A 19,294-nucleotide genomic window follows, 5' to 3' on the forward strand; every position below is an offset into this window, starting at 1 on the left:
AAAATCAAAATAATATAAAATTTTAACAAAAAAAAATTCATCGATGTCACTTAATTATTTATTATTAAGGATAACTCAAAGACTATCACATCTTACAATTTTACCAGACCACATAAGAAGCACCAGTTTTCAAAGAAAAAAAGAATCATCAAAATCGGTTCAGCTAGAAGAAAAACTTCTAAGGTAACAATGGCAAAAAAAATTACAATCGAATTGAGAATCTCTTTTTTCTTGAAATCCGTTAACAAAAGAAGTTAGAACTACTAAAAATCATAATATGCGGACATGCAACCATGTCGTCTCGAGCTAATGCATTATACAACTTCCGCATAATCAGTCTATACTATCTATACTACACTATACTATCGTACGAGTACTAACCACGCCAAATTTCTCAAATTAAATATCCACTACGCTTCCATTGATTTATATCTAGGACAAGTTGAGCCCACACGAGCTCATGATACCGTTCTGATGCCACAAGCATGCATTCCGGTCGGAATGACTAGCCGTAGTCCCTCTGATACTCGTAATTTTACAGAGAATCCTATAACCGCCTAAAATCTAGTTGGCCGTGAGCTCCTTCGTTCATAAACGTCAATTTTTTTTTTATCACATATGTCAATCACCATATTACATACACATACATTTACATCTAAAAAAAAGTTTGTTTGTCTGTTAGCGGTCTGTATACGGCGGTGTGAACGTAAGCGTTGTTGACCTTGAATTTCTCCTCTCCTTTTGGATCGAATTCCATTTTACACGTGTCAAGCTTAAGGGTGAGTTCCATGAAACAAAGTTTTTAATATTTTAAGAAGAAAAATAATACATATTTACGAAATTATAGTAAATACTTAAACATTTAATTTAATTCTTTAATACGTCATGTAGTATTTCGTTGTTGTAGGTACATATAATAATATGTATACATTAAAATATTTTTTGTTAATAGTATATATTTTGTGAATAGTACAGATAAGCTCCCGATGTATTATTATATTATTTTTAAATTTCGCGTGTATTCCAATTTCAGGGGTAAAAGGTTAGTTTGACCTCGTATGATCTTAATTAAATGAAGTGGTAATTTGAAATTAATTATTGATGCTTCATTAACATAATGAGAACAAAAAAGTATAATCATTAAAATATTACTTTTTATACAAAAATGAGAGTAATTGATTGAAATGAGATGAATTGATGATTGAATTTCAAATCGAATATATTTTAAAGCAAAATAAATACGAATTCAGAATAATATTATTTATGCTTGTACTTAAAATAAAACGTCATGATTTTTTACATATTATTTAGAAATAAAATTATCTTGTAAATAAAATATAATTATTTATACATTATAACATAAAAATACTACTGTCATTATTCTGTAATTACATAAAATATATTATGAAACTTACAAATATCACTGTACTTACATTAATGTTTAGATTTGAGTGGCACAACGCTTTAAAGCCTTGAACTTGCCGAATGGGGTCAAACAATATTTCCATTATAAAATTTCTGAATAGGTTCCCTTATGACCTTTGAATACTATTCATGCATACAGAAATTAAATTCAAGGCCATAATCATAAAAGGGACAACTGGTCATGATCAACCGATGTTATATAATATAACTGGGCTTAAAGCTTTTGTGTCAAGACTATGTATGGAACTTTTATTCAATACTTGGACGAATATGTCGTGTATAGGATTATGTAAGCCCTTTTGTATATGGTACGTGGCTGGAGTGTGATTGTATAAAATAAATACGGCGGCCATTAATAATAAAAAATAATGAATGCAGTATTATTAAGTTTGATTTGAAACTAAATAATTTCGAGAACTAAAAAATAAACACGCTAAAGGGAATGTCAGTACAAAAAATTTATATAAATGCAAATATAACTTAAAATAGGCGGGGTCAAAATACTATCGAAAGTTATTTAACTGAAACTTGATGTTTCATAAGTCACGTTGTGAATTCAGTTGCGAATTTATCCAAAATCGAAACTGTCAAATAAAAAAAACTCATGAATAAACTACACTCTTCAAGCAAAGAAAATAGCAGACCAACAATGAGGATTCTTTGAATGCTTTAAATAAATGAAACAAAATTATAAAAACATGTTCAGTCCGATAGTAAATTTAAAACTAGTTTTGCTTGATTCCAAATAAGAAGAAATTGCAACTGAAGAAATAACACACTTTTGTCAACTATTCTACTAGTTCTAATATACGAACTACATATTTATGTATATCAAATTTAAAGTCAAATCGAAAAAGTTATTAAAATTAAACACTTAAAATAAAATAAAATAAAATTAGTTATCGATTTTGTGGAAACACAAAGAATAAGGTAATGGAGTGTGTGTTGCGGCCATGAAGCCCTCTAAAGGCGGCATCTCAGCGCCCTCGGGCAGCGAAAACTCGAATCTATTCATAATGTTGGCGAAGAAGAGAAATAGCTGCATCCTGGCCAATTGGATTCCCAGACACAAGCGTTGTCCAACTCCGAAAGCCATGTAGCTATCCGGGATGTGAAACTGGCCGTCGCGCAAGAAACGTTCCGGTTTGAATTTATCCGGTTCCGGGTATACTTTGGGGTCGTTATTCATCTTGCCGATTAAGGGAATAATGTGTGCTCCTTTCGGGATGACGTACTTGTCCACTTTCCATTCGCTGTAAAACGTATTTATCTATATATTAATTAAAACTTTGTCTCCCTTTTTACGAAAATTGCGCGAAGGGAGGAGTATGAAATTTCCCACACTTATAAACAATATAGAGAAGAAGTGCAGAATGTTAATATTTTATAAAATTATGCCTAAAAATACATTAAATCGATAAAAAAAAACATTACACACACTATTGTCAAACTTTTGTTCTTGACGTCTGTGGTCAAATTGAGAATAGATTAAATATTGTTTGTTTTTATTAATATTTTTCTATAGTGTAGTCTTGGCGAAATTTGTGATTTTAGAAGTATAAATAGTCTTTGAAAATAATAGTGTACAAACTTACAATTTCAATTAATTATAGTCGAATTTCGACTACTGCGGGACCACTAGTGACAGTTAAATATGTTTACGGGCAAACTACAAATTCTCAACTGTAACGTTGTTAATGTTGTTAATTGTAACAACTTACGTTGTATTGACATGTGTGGTTCCTAAGGGTACGAGTGAAACGCATCGTAATGTCTCGAACAGCACAGCCTCGAGGTACGGCAGCTCGGGGCGATGATCGAGGGTTACGAGCTCTCCTGGATGGACCGTTTCTGTGAGCTGGGCCCGGACCTTCGCAGCCACGTCAGGCTCGTGGATCATCATCAGTAAGGTCCAGGAGAGAGTCGTGCGCGACGTCTCCATTCCGGCGGAGAAGAGATCGTTCATCACTTGTACTACTTGTTTCTCTGTTAATTGAAAATGTGTCTTGTTTTAGATATTTTAAAGAACTAAAATAAAAAAAAGTTAGATATTGGTTTTATGAACCACACGAGAAACTTAGTAGTAGTTTATTTTCTCTTGTAACTGAATACTTATTACAAACTTTACAAAGAAATTAATTTCACTCATATTATGTATAAAATATAGATACTCGTTTGTTTGTATAGAACAGAACGAGGAAGGCAAGCACTATTTTTAAACTGTAGTCAGCGACTTGGTTCTCTGGCGTTGCTGACGTCCATGGTCGACGGTAACCCCTCACCATCAGGTGAGCCTTATGCTTGTCTGCCTACAAGGGCAATAAAAATTATATATTCCTAAACTATCAAAACAACTCGCGACAAGTACGAGGAGCAAACAAACCAAGAAAGTTACATTCTACATATCGACGCTTGAAAGGCAAATACGTGACTAAACGACAATAACTGCTTTGTACATAAATGATAGGCAATAACCGTATTCGATGCGCAAAAAAAATATATTTCTAGGTCTATTAAAATCATTTCAATCCTACGGCTAGATTCGTTAAAATATAATTTTTTCAGGTATTTCAACTTTACGTTGAAATATATGTTAGTCTACTGTAAAGTTCACGCATTGTCGCTTAGTCACGTTTGCCTTTCAAGCGTCGATATAATGTAAAGCTACATACAACAAATTTAAAATATTAGACGTGCCAACCTGGATCGACTCCCGGGAATATATCAGGGAAACGTTTTCTTGATTTCCTAGCTTCAATATTGTCCAAGTAATAATCCAAAAGGTCGGCAGGTTCATCATACGGATGGGTTGCTCGATAATCAATACGTTCTCTGATCTTGTTTGCATGAAATTCGCTGATGTCGGCCAAGCTACGTTTCATTTCGTCTAAAATTGTTTTCTTTCCGGGCAGTTTCTGTTTGAGAAGCAAAATATTTGGTTTCGTCTTTTGTTTTATAGCTTACACGTGTGTTTGAGCCGTGATCATTAGAAACTGTGTCACGGTATGTAGAGCAAAGCGAGATGTTATGCTGACAATTATCTTGTGAGTCGAACGTTATAATTTTCAGTTGTAACTTTGATTTTACCGAAATAAAGTACATATCAGTTTACTCTTTGGAAGGCGAATAGACTAGAGATTGTTTGGAACCTCTGGGTCTGCGCAGGGATTTAGGTTCCCTCTGTATTTTGTACCTTATGTTCCATGGGGAGTGCTCTGAGGAATTATTCGAGATGATGATCGTTTTTACCATCGCACCGTCCGCCACCGGAGTAGAATTCATCCGTACTACCTGGAGCCACTGCGGTCATCCACAATGCGTTTCCAGAGGTCTTTTTTGCCACGTACCATCCAGCTACGGAATGAGCTCTCCTCCACGGTGTTTCCCGAGTGCTATGACATGTCCTTCTTCAAACGAGGCTTGTGGAGAGTATTAAGCGGTAGGCAGCGGCTTGTCTCTGCCCCTGGCATTGAAGTCCATGGGCGACGGTAACCACTCACCATCAGGTGGGCCGTATGCTCGTCTGCCTACAAGGGCAATAAAAAAACATAAATAATAAGTATTCTTAGCTCAAATACTACTGTAGATATAGAGATATTGTATAAAAATAGCCCTAAACAACGCAAACTTTCGACATGTAACATTTGAATGCGCAACAAGATGTCGAGCTGATTATTTTCATTGCTACTACCACCTTAATTGACAAATATAGTTTTACGAAGTTTATAAGCAATTCAAATTAAAATATGCTTTTTATATCTTAATGATTCAGGTCAGAATGTTAGGCCAAAGTATTATAATTAATTATTGTACTGTCATCAGTCCTTAATACGTGTGCAAATTTTCAAGTTAATCAGACGAAGTTGTTGAAAATTACGTTGTTATTGCCGTTACGTTGATACAAACATTAACGATTAAACGGCCGTCTGGTGTAGTGGTAAGTGACATGGTCACTACACAAGGGGGTCGCGGGTTCGAATCCCGTCAAGGGAAGATATTTGTATGATAAATATAAATGTCTTTTCCAGGGTTATGGATGTATATTAAATATGTGTATGTGTATAATAAAAATCTTATATTTATTTCCGTTATCTGGTACCTGTAACACAAGTTCTTTACGAACTTATCACGGGACCAGTTAATGTGGCTGTGTGACTGTTAGTAAATATTTATTTATTTATTTTATTTATACAGGTCAAGGTAATAAAAAGCGTGTTAGAAAGAGAACAATCTGTGTACGAACCAAGTACTGCCGCACGTATTCGCTAGCGTGTATCGATCCGTACAGCTTCATCCCACGACTGATTTTTTCATTAAATATACCGAATTCTTGATCGTCCTCTTCAAATCGGAAACTCATCATCAATTGGCATATTATATTGTGTACGTGTCTTCCGAGCAAAAGCGTTGGATCAACAGGAGCTCCATTCAATTTAATTAGGTCAGTTATAAATTCTTCGATTTCCATCTAAAATTAAATTATATCATAGATCTAAGAAAACCATTTTATTTCCACTACTATTTATTCGAAATCGTCAATATCGCAATTCGTGATAGCAACTATTTTTCTGTCAACTAAGTCTTAGGCAGCTACTGGAGACGATAAAGCAGAACGTGTATGGCGCCATCAATCACAAGACAAAATGCCAAAGTTCTAATTGCATTAGAGCGTTGTATGAAATCCCCGTGGCCTAAAGGATAAAGCGCCCAGCTCATTCGTATCAAGCGATTCAGCTATACCAGCTTAAAAATCTCCCAGGCGCAATTTTTTCTATGGAAATATAAACTTAATCATGGCTGTCAAAATACATCTAGAATGACATCGTGTGATGGCGGTATTCACATTGTGTTGTCACCAATCTATACAATGAAATTTTATGCTATCCCAAGAGTATCTCAAAATCTTGTAACATTGATCGCAAATGTGTACAAACCAAACTTTTCATGATTAAATTCAACGACATCTGAGTATCTTTTAAGCCAGAAAAAGATGAGGTGAGGGGTAAGCTCAACCTTTTATTGTAACGTAGTCTACTACTGTTGATACGTTCAGTGAAGTTAGCATAACCCCTCGAGGTTTTTAGGAAAAGTTAATAAAAAAAAATCTGTTGATGAATGCAAAGTAGTACTAAATGGAGACACCCTGGGTCGCCAGCTTCTTCTGATGGTTGATCGTTGTCATGGATTTTTGGTATTTATGGGTTATGATATCATCAAGCGAGATTCTCTGGCCACATTTATTTTTGAGATATATGGGCTATGACGTTATTAAGTAAAACCCTCTGGCCAAATTTATTGATATTTGCAGAAAAAATACAAGTTTTTACTTGTAAGATTAATAAAACTTTTATTAAACCATATGTCATTTATTACCCTTTAAAAAGGAATACAAGTACATTGATTTCACCCAGCTGAAATATTGGAAAAAAGTGTATTTTTTTTCTTACGCTTGACACAATCTACTAGGCTGCACTAAAAGTATCGGGAATGGAATATTTCCACTGTTCCTGTCATATTAAAATCTTTTTAATTGAAAACTTCTTGGTTTTAAAAATCGAATACCATTTATTTATTTAAAAAAAGATTCTCGGTCTTGTCACGAGAAAATTCAAGAGCGATGATTTATTATGACTTTCGAAGTGGTTTAACACAAAAACAGTGTGTTGACCGGATGATTTCTGCATTTGGTGATGAAGCCCCATCCAAAACCACAAATTATCGCTGGTTTGCTGAGTTTCAACGTGGACGTGTCAAGCTCAGTGATGATCCCCGTCAAGGTCGTCCAAAAACTGCAGTCACCCAAGAAAACGTTGATGCTGTGCGTAAGCTGATTGAGGAATATCGACATGTGACATACCGCGAAATTCAGGCAACTTTAGACATTGGTCATGTTGGCATGAGTCAAATACAAATAATCTTGCATGAACAATTAGGTGTAAAAAAGTTGTTTTCCCGATGGATACCGCATTCGCTCTGTGAAGAGCAAAAAGCGGCTCACGTTACTTGGTGCGTCAGAACTCTCGAAAGATTCCACGCAGGATCCTCAAATGCTGTATACAACATTGTATCAGGTGACGAATCCTGGATATACGCGTACGAACCCGAAACAAAAAACCAGTCACGAGTTTGGGTGTTCGAAAATGAGTTAAAGCCAACAAAAATTGTTCATTCACGGAGTGTTGCAAAAAAAATGGTGGCCACGTTTGTCTCCAAAACCGGCCATGTTACGACTATTCCTCTTGAGAGACAAAGAACGGTTAATGCAGAATGGTATGCTAGCATTTGGTTGCCACAGGTCGTTTCTGAACTCCGTAAAGAGAACTTCAACCGCCGCATCATCCTCCATCACGACAATGCGAGTTCTCACACCGCGCACAGAACAAAAGAGTTTTTAGAGCAAGAAAACATAGAATTATTAGACCATCCGCCGTACAGCCCCGACCTAAGCCCTAATGATTTCTATACTTTCCCTAAAATAAAGAATAAATTGCGTAGACAGAGATTTTCATCACCTGAAGAAGCTGTGGACGCCTACAAAACGGCCATTTTGGAGACCCCAACTTCCGAATGGAATGGTTGCTTCAATGATTGGTTCCATCGTATGGAAAAATGTGTCAAATTTCGCGGAGAATACTTCGAAAAGCAATAAATACATTTGTAAATAGTAATGTTGTGTCACTTCGTTAATTCCCGAAATTTTCAGTGCAGCCCTCGTATATTTTTTTATTTCAGCCATATATTGTCCTTTGCTTTCCAAGTATAATACGAAAAAAATTAAATAGTTCCGGTACATTTTGCCTTAATATTAGTTCAATGGTTTTTTGAAATATTAACTACTTACAATAATAAATTTCTCGAATCGCTGTTTCGGCCAAACCTTGACTCCAAGAGCCCTGAATTTTTCATGTAGAAATTGACGCTGTTTCTGCCAAAGTATACCTTCACTCAGTACTATACCTACGAATATTAAAATCGAATATAAAAGGCGTCTTCTCATAAATGCACGTTCAGATCTTCGTCGAGCTGTCTTTAAGGGCTTGCTCGTGCTTAAGTGCCCAGTAAAGGGTAATATAGGGTACCTTTTTTTTTTTTTTTTTTCGGGCCGGGGGCCGAACCTCCTACGAGGTCCCCGCGCCTAGGGGGCGCGCGGGGTATGTGAGACTCAACGATCTGCAGGTGTTGAGAGCAGATCGCGGGCCCAAGGATTTTAGGGCCCACCCACTAAACGACTCCCCTGCACTCTTACACCCGACGTCCGATCTCCGTCCGGGGTCAGAACCCGTTCAGAGTAGGGGGGTTCCCGCGGTCAACACTACAACCAGACACGCGGCGCCACCCCGAGGACGCCCGACCGACGGGTCGTCGAGGCGATAGTCGACGACCAACGACGTCAGTCTCCGCGGTACGGCGGCCCTACCAGGCCGCCCGGGCGGTGCCGCTGGTGTTCCGGGATACCCCGCTGGGCCAGAACCAGCCTGCCGGGTCGGAACGCGATACACCGCCGACCGGGTTGCTCTTCAACAGTATGTTCGGCGACGACAGCGACGACGAAAATGCGGACCGCATCGCAGTCCGCAGCCGCCGACGCGCCGTCCCGTCCTCCTGGTGCCAGCGCGCTAGAGTGACGGTAGCGTGCGGCGCAGCCTCAACCCCCTTAGGTCGCCCCGTGACCATCACCGGGAGGAGTAATATAGGGTACCTAAGCTAACTTATCTTTTAACCTAATATTATTATTCATAATCTGCTTTGAAAATAGCATTTTTAATGATATAGATTTAATTTAAAAATATTGAGCAACCTAAAATAAGATCTACCGAAAAAGTTTCGTTCATAAAAAATAAGATTGCTTAAACCCTTTAATTTGTAGATGTGTGGAATGCAGCTATAAACTTAATGAAAAAATACAAGTAAGTTTTTAAGGACGAAGTTAATTTTCGAAGAGAATAGATGGTCTGAGAAGTTACCTCGTCCTTCCATGATTTCGTTCAGCGGAGTTCTTGGTCTCGCGATAGAATCCGATCGACTGAAGAGTTCCTTCACAAGTTTCGGCGAATTGAGACAGACGACTAAATGGTTTCCAAGTTTTATAGAAGAAATTTCACCGTATTTATCGGCCATTCTAGAATACATGGCGTGGGGTGAGCTCTTCATGAACGGAAGATAACCAAGAAACGGTACACCCCATGGTCCTGTAACACGAAATCAAATTGCATTTATATAGCCGTTACACAATTTAAACTTCGAAGTCAACTCTGAGTTTGAATGAGATATTATGATGCTTAAAAGAAACATTCACCCCCACATCATTACACATAAGCGAGTTATTCAGTCAACAAACCAGCTAGGAACTACTAGGAAGTTCGATGTTTTAAGAAATTTTACTCCAACTATAACTAAAAAATAATAATAATTTTGACGACATAGTTAAGTGGCTACCCGACTCCATATATAATATATTACATAGAAAATACAACCGCCCACTCTAAGACATGATATCGAAGTTCATTGTACTATGTAATTGGTGTCCCTATAACCGGTACACAACTTCGCGGCAGAAATAGCAAAGATGATGTAATCTATGCGGAATTTTACAAATATACTAGCTCCAATTAATAAAATACTACCCATTTTACAAATATACTAACTCCAACTAGTAAAATACTACCCGTAAATGGTCGTTAGCTCCACTTCACTGGTGGTAGAACCTCTTAAGAGTCCGTGCGGGTGGATACCACCACCCTGCCTATTTCTGCCGTGAAGCAGTAATGCGTTTCGGTTTGAAGGGTGGGGCAGCCGTTGTAACTATACTTGAGACCTTAGAACTTATATCTCAAGGTGGTTGGCGCATTTACGTTGTGGATGTCTATGGGCTCCAGTAACCACTTAACACCAGGTGGGCTGTGAGCTCGTCCAACCAACCAAGCAATAAAAAAAAACTTCGATTTTTGTCGGATTTCTTGGATCCGACGATAGCTACTGCTACAGTTAAGGACTTAATACCGGGTAGTGGATGTTTATGGGCTCCGATAAACACTTCACACCAGGTGGACCGTGAGCTCGTTCACTTACCTACGTTATAAAAAAATGGCGGATGGCGAGCATGTCTGTATACGCACTATATATATACTAACAATTTTTTCTCTTTTCTTAGTTTATTACACTAAACATTAAAATTAAAAAGATGGTTAAGATATTGTATATAAACAGGCACATTTTCTGTTAATGTTTAGTGGGTAGTGTTATTATCAATTTTTAAGAAATACTAAGTTTTGTTCTTCAAAATGATTAGTAATATAAAAACATATAATGTAATTAAAGAAATCGAAAATTGAGTTTAGTGATTATGCTCAAATTTCGACTATGAGACGAATACTAGCTTAACAAATTACTTTTCAAGCTATCTCGTTGATCTCTAAAGCACGAGATTTATATATCTTTCTGAAATACAAATTATTGAATTGGGATCGACCCAAGCCAAGCGCGTGGTGACCCTGAATTAAAATTAATTCATAGATGTTGCCAAGCAAAAATAACCAGAATACCACTGAATTTTATATCAAAGATTATTGTAGTACATTATAATACGTTGACTTTGTACATTAAACGATTTTAAAGCAAGACACGACGGATTCTATTCGTATTTTAAAATATAAAATTCGCTTACCTGGTGGTAGGTACATATAATAACATATGGTTCTTTTTAAAAATAAGAAAAGTAATCCCAACAGGACCAAAAACAACAGATCCATGGTCCGATGCTTCCTATCCAGTATATCTTGCATATATCCATTGTACAGTTCAATGTACGTGTCGAGTTTCGTCCACATTCCTAATGTAGAGATAATCCGGGTGTAAATCAACATCTGCGGAATAAAATATCCTTTTGTGTTACAAAGACGCGAACGAAAACTATTTCGTAACTACCTTCTTCAAAACTATATCGAATTAACTTCAACGTCCGGCGGACTACGTTGTAAAATTAACATTATTTATGGACGTTGGGCAATTATTTAAAAATACATTAAGGAGACGAAACAATTTGACGTTATCAACGTTTCTTGTGTAAATATAATTTATTGGTTACTCAAGCTAATTGAATTATAAATTATCAGTTTTAGACGACTTGTTGATACTATTCAAGAATCAGTAATGCGTACCAAAATATACAGAAATGAACTGTACTGCAGAATCAATTGCTTATATGTACATCAGAGTGAACTACACGTGATCCTCTTATCTCATCTCGGGGCATATTGTTCAGATTGTATTTGTTGCACAAGTATTAAACTTTTACTCCATTGTTGTTACAATTGGACTCCAAACAAAATAGTATGTGTCGGTACTTGAAATTTTAAGTTTAAAATCATCCGACATTTACTATATCGATGGCAGAATGTATAGCCAATAATTAAAATATAATCATGAAATTTAGAAGATTCTCGGTTTAAAATAGATTTGAAAATTAGAATTAGTTTACTGTTCGGCAATGTTATTAAATTTGAGATATTAATTTAATCGTAATTAGCAAAAAAAATATTGAAATTTCAAATCGATAACATTTATAACGTAACTATTAAAAAAATCTTACTTTTTTGAGATCGAACCCCGGTTGGTCGATTGCTTCGCGTTTAATGAGGTAAACGAATATGATCGCCTGTAGTAAAAGTAGTTACGTCATTTCCTCACGAGATTCTGAACTATGATTTTAAATTTACGAACGTGGAAAACAAAACTTTTTTCAAAATTCGTATATTAGCTGGCTAGTACTACGTATTTTATGTTTATGTTAATTGTTCCTAAAGAGTAAAATTTAATTGCTTTTTTTCTTGGTATTGCCATAGTCCTACGGAGTAAAAAACAAAATCGTAAACAGAAACCTGAACAAAAACCAAACAGTCGATAGTGCGTATCATGTTGGTAATACCTACTCTTAGCCTTCTCTAAGGATAGATGAGCAAAGATTTGAATTTGCACAACGCGCCGTATTACGTAAGCGCGACATGTTTACATAATAATACCATTCTACGATTTCGGTACAGAACCTAAATGTAATCGTTTTTCGTGTTTTAAGCACGTAAATACAGCACTGGGTAAATATGTCATCATTTTTATTGTAAGGGCATTGACCGGCAAAGGTCGTCTCTAAGATATCAAGGACTCACATAATCAGTAACAACTATTTGATTGGATAATAGGTTATTGACTTTATTGCACCGATATATTCCGGGTTCAATGTACGCGCAAGGACGTTCGCTCATTTACAACTGACTGACTTGCACGACGTGTTCGGTCCCTGTCTAATTGCACGTTTATTGTATCGACCTTAAGATTTAGTATGCAATAATACTGCTCACATTTAGCCGATAGAAATCATACTAGTATTGTTAGGAGTAATTAAGCATTGATCGGTCGTTGACCTGTCGTTAATGACCTAAACACGTCGAGATGCAACGTGATTAGAAACTCAAAGACCATGTGTTGTTTATGTTCGAATGCACAGGTTATTGGACGCGAATAGAGTCAAGGGACTTATTTCCACTAAGTCAATGATCGCCGTCAATGATTTTTGTTTAGTCTTGCTTTGCATTCCACGCTTTTACGTAAGCCCGTGTTTGTGCCTTCTATTATTCGTAATATTTATGTAGTCATTTGTATGTGTTTGTAAACATAGATTAGTAATTTATATTTATTGGATTTTTATTGAGAGGCCATTTTGGAGTTTGAAATACGTACGTTGGCCTGTGCTCATAGTCTTTTGGCTAATCTGTGATCCGACTTTGGACCAGATACCAATTTTTCTTTTTATCAAGAAGAAAAAATACTTTATGATAAGGACGTGGTTTCTTATTTTTAATACATAGTTTCTTAATTCATGTAGTAAATGAACTCGAAGTTTTTCTGTTTTGTTGAATAGCCGCTGTTCTAGTAGAATTAATATTTTGATGTCAAGTTCTATGGTGAGCACTGATATTCACATTGTTGAATGAATTCTGTCAACAGTTACATACAATTACATGCACTTACATACATTACTCTGTTCAAAAAAGTAGGAATCAAAACTAATCATTTCATTATATCGTTTGATCCTATATATTACCGAATCAACTGATAAAGCATTTTTTTATTGCTTAGATGGATGGACGAGCTCACAGCCCACCTGGTGTTAAGTGGTTACTGGAGCCCATAGACATCTACAACGTAAAATGCGCCACCCACCTCGAGATATAAGGTCTAAGATCTCAGTATAGTTACAACGGCTACTCCACCCTTCGAACCGAAACGCATTACTGCTTCACGGCGGAAATAGGCGGGGTGGTGGTACCTACCCGCGCGGACTCACAAAAGGTCCTACCACCAGCCTTTTAATATTAATTTCGTCTTATCATTCGTCATATTAATTTCGCCTTCTTTTAATATCGATTATTCTAGAAATCATGAAGTTTAAAATTATATATGTAATGGAAATTAAATACATATGGTCAAATATCACGGATAAATACTTGCTTAAGAAAAAATAAGATACGTGAAATTCGAAGCGTTTCTATTATATTACGACACGGTTGTGTCTACATTCTGATGACTATGTACAGAACGGTCATCGACCTCCGACATTTGTAGCCACATAACATGGGTGTGTAATAAAAATCCTATCGAATCCAGTAATCGTGCAATAACAGATCAAAACATCTTCAAAACAATCGTTCACGACAATTTTGGACATTTACGCAATTTCCTTAAAATTAGCGAATTCAATGTGGCAATATTTTCGGTATCTATTAAATTTTTTTTACCTACCTAAGCTGATGGTTTAGAGATACCATATCAGCGTAACCTTAACTAGTAGGTGAGCTCACGGGGATCTTCTTTTTTTTTATTGCTTAGATGGTGGACGAGCTCACAGCTCACCCGATATTAAGTGGTTACTGGAGCCCCTAGACATCTATAACGTAAATGCGCCACCCACCTTGAGATATAAGTTCTAAGGTCTCAGTATAGTTACAACGGCTGCCCCACCCTTCAAACCGAAACGCATTACTGCTTCACGGCAGAAATAGGCGGAGCGGTGGTACCTACCCGTGCGGACTCACAAGAGGTCCCACCACCAGTAATTACGCAAATTATAATTTTGCGGGTTTTATTTTTATTACACGATGTTATTCCTTCACCGTGGAAGTCAATCGTGAACAATTGTTAAGTACGTATTTCATTAGAAAAATTGGTACCCGCCTGCGGGATTCGAACACCGGTGCATCGCTAGATACGAATGCACCGGACGTCTTATCCTTTAGGCCAAGACGACTTCAAGCCTGACGATGATGCTAACACGAACCTAGCAAGAGCCGTGCTTCGCATAGTCTACCGCCGGATCGGAAACGCGACCCACTGAGAAGATCCGGCGAGAAACTCAGTGGGCTGTGTCTGTGGGTTAATTTACTCGCCGAGCCCTTCGTCGCAAGTGACAGGCTGTACGAAAACGATGACCAGACGGTACTCAATCAACCGATTCGATCATATTATAAAAAAGTCATCCACGTGACCCTGGTTTCTTTGAATCCTACTTGAACTACCTACTACCTTTCCAAAATTTGTTGTTAAGACCACTAACATATTTTCCTACTCAACTTTAATTGGTCTGAACGGAATCCAATGAGCTCCCAAGTACACAAGTATAGGTATACCACCGCCCTTTCTGTTTTTGCTGAAGCAGTTTATTTAGTAAATATTCCGGTGTAAATGGCTAAGAAATGCAATGCAATCCGGAGTTTGATCATATGCGCCAGGATTTGTAGCCAAATTCGCCTCGAACGAGCTCCTGAAATCCCTTGATATCTTGCGCCTAAGCTAATCTAAGCTCCTCTGATTAGTTCCCAAAAATGAAACACGAATTATTTGATATCAAAGACAACATTAGTGCAAAGGTGTAAGTGCTCAACATGTACGCCTGCTAATGTAATGTAACTATATCAACTTGATCACCTTTGCAATGATATTCATGCTTTGCTATTTTTCCCCAATTTTTTTTATTGCTTAGATGGGTGGACAAGCTCACAGCCTACCTGGTGTTAAGTGGTTACTGGAACCCATATACATCTACAACGTAAATGCGCCACCCACCTTAAGATATAATTTCTAAGGTCTCAGCATAGTTACGACTGCCAAGCCCTTCAAACCGAACGCATTACTGCTTCACGGCAGAAATAGGCAGGGTGGTGGTACCTGCCCGTGCGGACTCACGAGACGTCCTACCACCAGTAATTACGCAGAGAATTAATGCAGAGGATTACGCGAATAATAATACTTACAACTCTTTGACATATACTGTCAATGTCTAATAAATTTATAACCTTATCACATAGGTAGGTAGTTGAAAACTGAAGCTATATATATTATTTATGTTTTGTTAATTTCGTTTGTTTTCGACGTTCCTGTCAAATATCATTCAAAAATAAACTATTATAAAGAGAAATATAGTAGTAGAAGAATTAGAAGAAGGACTCGCGCTCTGTCTGAAGATCTTTTTCTTCTAACAAACATAAATGAATAAAAACGACACCAAATTTATTAATCTATTGTATGCTCATGGAATCCAAATAAAAACTTTAGTAATGGTGAAAAAAAAGCACTTAAAAGGCGCAAAGGATTTATAGGGTCATAGGTAATTTCGCGCTACGGCTTTGCTACGACGTAGCTATTCGCAACTAATACACGTGTGTTAAGTATCAAGTAGTAATCTGATAAAGAAGAATTACACACTAATTAATGTATTGCAAACATCCAATTTTTAGTGCCATTTTTGCTTAAAAATATATTTGAGGGAATATATGAATTATTTCATAATTCAATATTTTTTAGATAGATATTACGTACTTAAGATATTTAAGTAAGTAGGATCTTATTATCTTAAAGAATTGTGCTATCATAACCGTTCTCTTCGCACTCACACATATATTTATTGAGTAATGAAACGAATGCCCTAATAATATAATTTGCATAGGTCATTGATCCAGAGCTCAATAAACAAACAATACGTTAACTAGACTATAGTCGAATTGCTTGCGATTCACGACTACATAGTTAAAAAATTTATAACAATTTCCTGTTGGGACCCAATTCTGGCTGAGTGGCCGTTGTCAGGCAGTTCAGCCACCCACATCTATCAATAAACAAATTCGGTCATCTCAGTCGACGATATCGGTACTCACTGGCACATTCACTTCGCATTTCACTTTCGTTGAGGCGGTCGGAGTCCGCTGCAAACGGTCCGGTGTCGTTGACCCTACGTCCTCGCGGCCGCGTGCCGATTAGATAATTTCCGCGGTGCGTTGTCAAAATACATACTCGTGACCTAATGGTACAGTGAATACGCGAGGTCGTTGAACTCTCAACGAGCGCGCAAATACTAAGCCACGCTTTCGGCCATTTGTCGAAATTCTCGATAAACATTTCGTTATCGGGAGATAAGACCATAATCTAAGCATTATATTATCTGACTGCACAATACAAAGATAGCAATCTACTCTAGATATTTTTTTGTAAACTTACTCACTTATTAAGCGTATTGTTTTTTTTTTGACTAAACATTTGTTGAAGTTTATTTAAAAAGGTATTTTTACAATATTCTCATAATGTTTTTTTTATCAGTGTTTTCGAATCTGTACAGAGCGTTTGCTCTTCCTTTAAGTGAATATAACCAGACTATTAGAATATAAAAACTAAATGAACTATAAAAAATCTACTTTTTTTTTTTGCTTAGTTGGATGGACGATCTCACAGCCCACCTGTTGTTAAGTGGTTACTGGAGCCCATAGACATCTACAATGTAAATGCGCCACCCACCTTGAGATATAAGTTCTAAGGTCTCAGCATAGTTACAATGGCTGCCCCACTCTTCAAACCGAAACACTACTGCTTTACGGCAGAAATAGGCAGGGTGGTGGTACCTACCCGTGCGGACCCACAAGAGGTCCTACCACCAGTAAATCTAAATTAAAATCTAAATAATTATAAAAATCTAACAATAAATTTGATGATAAAATTATAATATTTATGAACACTGATACCAGTAACGCAGATCACGAAGGCAGCTATATTTCATTTTGGTAACTTGAAAATATTCGTGTTCATTCTATTCCTATATAATTGCCTCAGAGTATATATCACATATGGAAGTAGAAACTGGGTTGATCAAAGAGACCGTTTAAATTGTGTACACTATTGCCATTAACAATATGTTGGTCTAATTGTCCACTATTTGCTGTTCTGAAACATAATTTTTCCAATAACTGCCATTACAATTTAATTAAAACTTTTTTTTTGGTCAGGTGGAAATCGCCGGACTCCCACCCTCCACGGGGGATGGCGGGCGGGGTATGTCGGAGTCGAACCGACTAAAACCTCCTGTCGCTCAACAATCCACGTCCGAGCCTCGCAAGAGACAGAACTCATGAAAAGGCAAAGGGGGAGAGTGAAGCGCTTAGTGCCGAGTGCACATCTCTCCCATCACCCTCTCCCTCGGGTCGCCGGGCCAGCGGTCGTCGGCGCCACGACCACCTGCCCTCTCGGTCGGCAGGCTGTCCGAAGCCTGCCTAGATGGCGCCGGTTAGACAATTAAAACTTAACTTTAATTAAAATTAACTTTTCCTAAGTTCACCATGTCTCTAAAAAAGTTTATTAACCTCCTCTTAAACCACCATCCGCATAGTTCTACCATTCAGAAAACGACAAACAACGAACAAGGTAAATTTAATGGATGTTTTATTTTTTTATTAATTTTCCCTTACAAACGTGCTTCGTTTGAGTAAACACATGCCATTCATATTTGTTTACGCAACGTTATTCATTAAAGTATCTATTTCATGCGGTAGCGACACTTGAAAGCGTTTTTTGCCATCAACAATTCGTTCATACGGGTGATTGTGATTCAGGAGCAATCATATGCTGACGTCAAAGCATAGGTGCATTGGAATTGGAGTAGAGTTCATCAACCATCAACATAGTCGTAATGTAAATAATTAAATACAAATACTAAGCTAGATGCGAGTGTGAGTTGATTCAGAACGTGTTTCATTAATACGTACGTGTTGTGTGCGATCGAATCACTGAAAAAAATAAATGGCGTTGCAATGGCAATTCTAATTACTCAAAATGTGTAAAAAATCAACAAAATGACTGTGATCATGATAAATTATTTCGTTAAAATATTTCCTCGTCCCTCGTCCGTAGTCAATCTTACCTTATATAATAATATGGCAGTTATGATTTTTGATAGTTAGAGAGTTATGATTTTTGTTGAGAAATATTTTATGACAATTTGATAAAGGAATAATTACAATTGCTATTTCGATGAAAACGGTTCGAGATCCTTGAAAATGTTTGCTCTAACTTTGTCTCATCTGCCTATCTACGACAAGAAAGACTTTTAAATTATCAGTAGTTTGCTAATAAAATATTCGTTTAGAAGGACCATAAATAATTTAACCACGAGTAATTTATTTATTTATTGATGTAGGGCGCGACGCATGTCGAAGTACGTCGCAACGACGATTCTCGATACTGGTAGCAGCGTGTTATTTCTTTATTGCTCCGGAAAGCTCCGGTGTGGAACCCTTCTTTATATTTCTTCAATATCTAGTTCTCACCGAAGCGAGTACTTTGTCAGGCCCTCTGCTGTCTTCGTGGATAAAATTATAGCCTTGATTTCGAAGAGAATTTTTCAAGTTTACAAATTGAAAATTTGTTGATTTTAATAAATATATAAATATATTATATCTGTCCAAGAAAGCGATTTTTGTTAAAAGTTAATTTCGACTTGCACTTCGGATTTCTATCAATAAAACGGCTGATGCGAGTCCTAGATTTCTTGACATCC

The 19,294-nt window shown here is 37.0% G+C and overlaps 1 protein-coding gene and 1 long non-coding RNA gene across 3 annotated transcripts in view; one reads left to right on the forward strand and one right to left on the reverse strand.

Annotated features, from left to right (window-relative positions):
- Positions 1-19,294, forward strand: part of LOC134199538 (uncharacterized) — a 46,396-nt gene that overhangs the window by 12,663 nt on the left and 14,439 nt on the right. The gene's annotated exons all lie outside the window — the stretch shown is intronic.
- On the reverse strand, positions 45-16,647 carry LOC101740852 (cytochrome P450 18a1). 2 transcript variants are annotated; one of them, XM_062670670.1, is made up of 8 exons: positions 16,629-16,647; positions 11,090-11,288; positions 9,390-9,614; positions 8,267-8,382; positions 5,669-5,893; positions 4,127-4,340; positions 3,147-3,411; positions 45-2,678 (listed from the first exon to the last, which is right to left on the reverse strand). In XM_062670670.1, the coding sequence occupies exons 2-8, from the start codon at positions 11,286-11,288 to the stop codon at positions 2,321-2,323; spliced, it is 1,602 nt and encodes a 533-aa protein (XP_062526654.1). In that variant the 5' UTR covers positions 16,629-16,647; the 3' UTR covers positions 45-2,320. The 2 variants fall into 2 exon arrangements, with proteins under 2 accessions (XP_062526654.1, XP_021209147.1); XM_021353472.3 differs by lacking the exon at positions 16,629-16,647 and adding an exon at positions 11,583-11,785.

Source organism: Bombyx mori, chromosome 10 (assembly GCF_030269925.1).
Source record: "Bombyx mori chromosome 10, ASM3026992v2".
Taxonomy (NCBI): domain Eukaryota; kingdom Metazoa; phylum Arthropoda; class Insecta; order Lepidoptera; family Bombycidae; genus Bombyx; species Bombyx mori.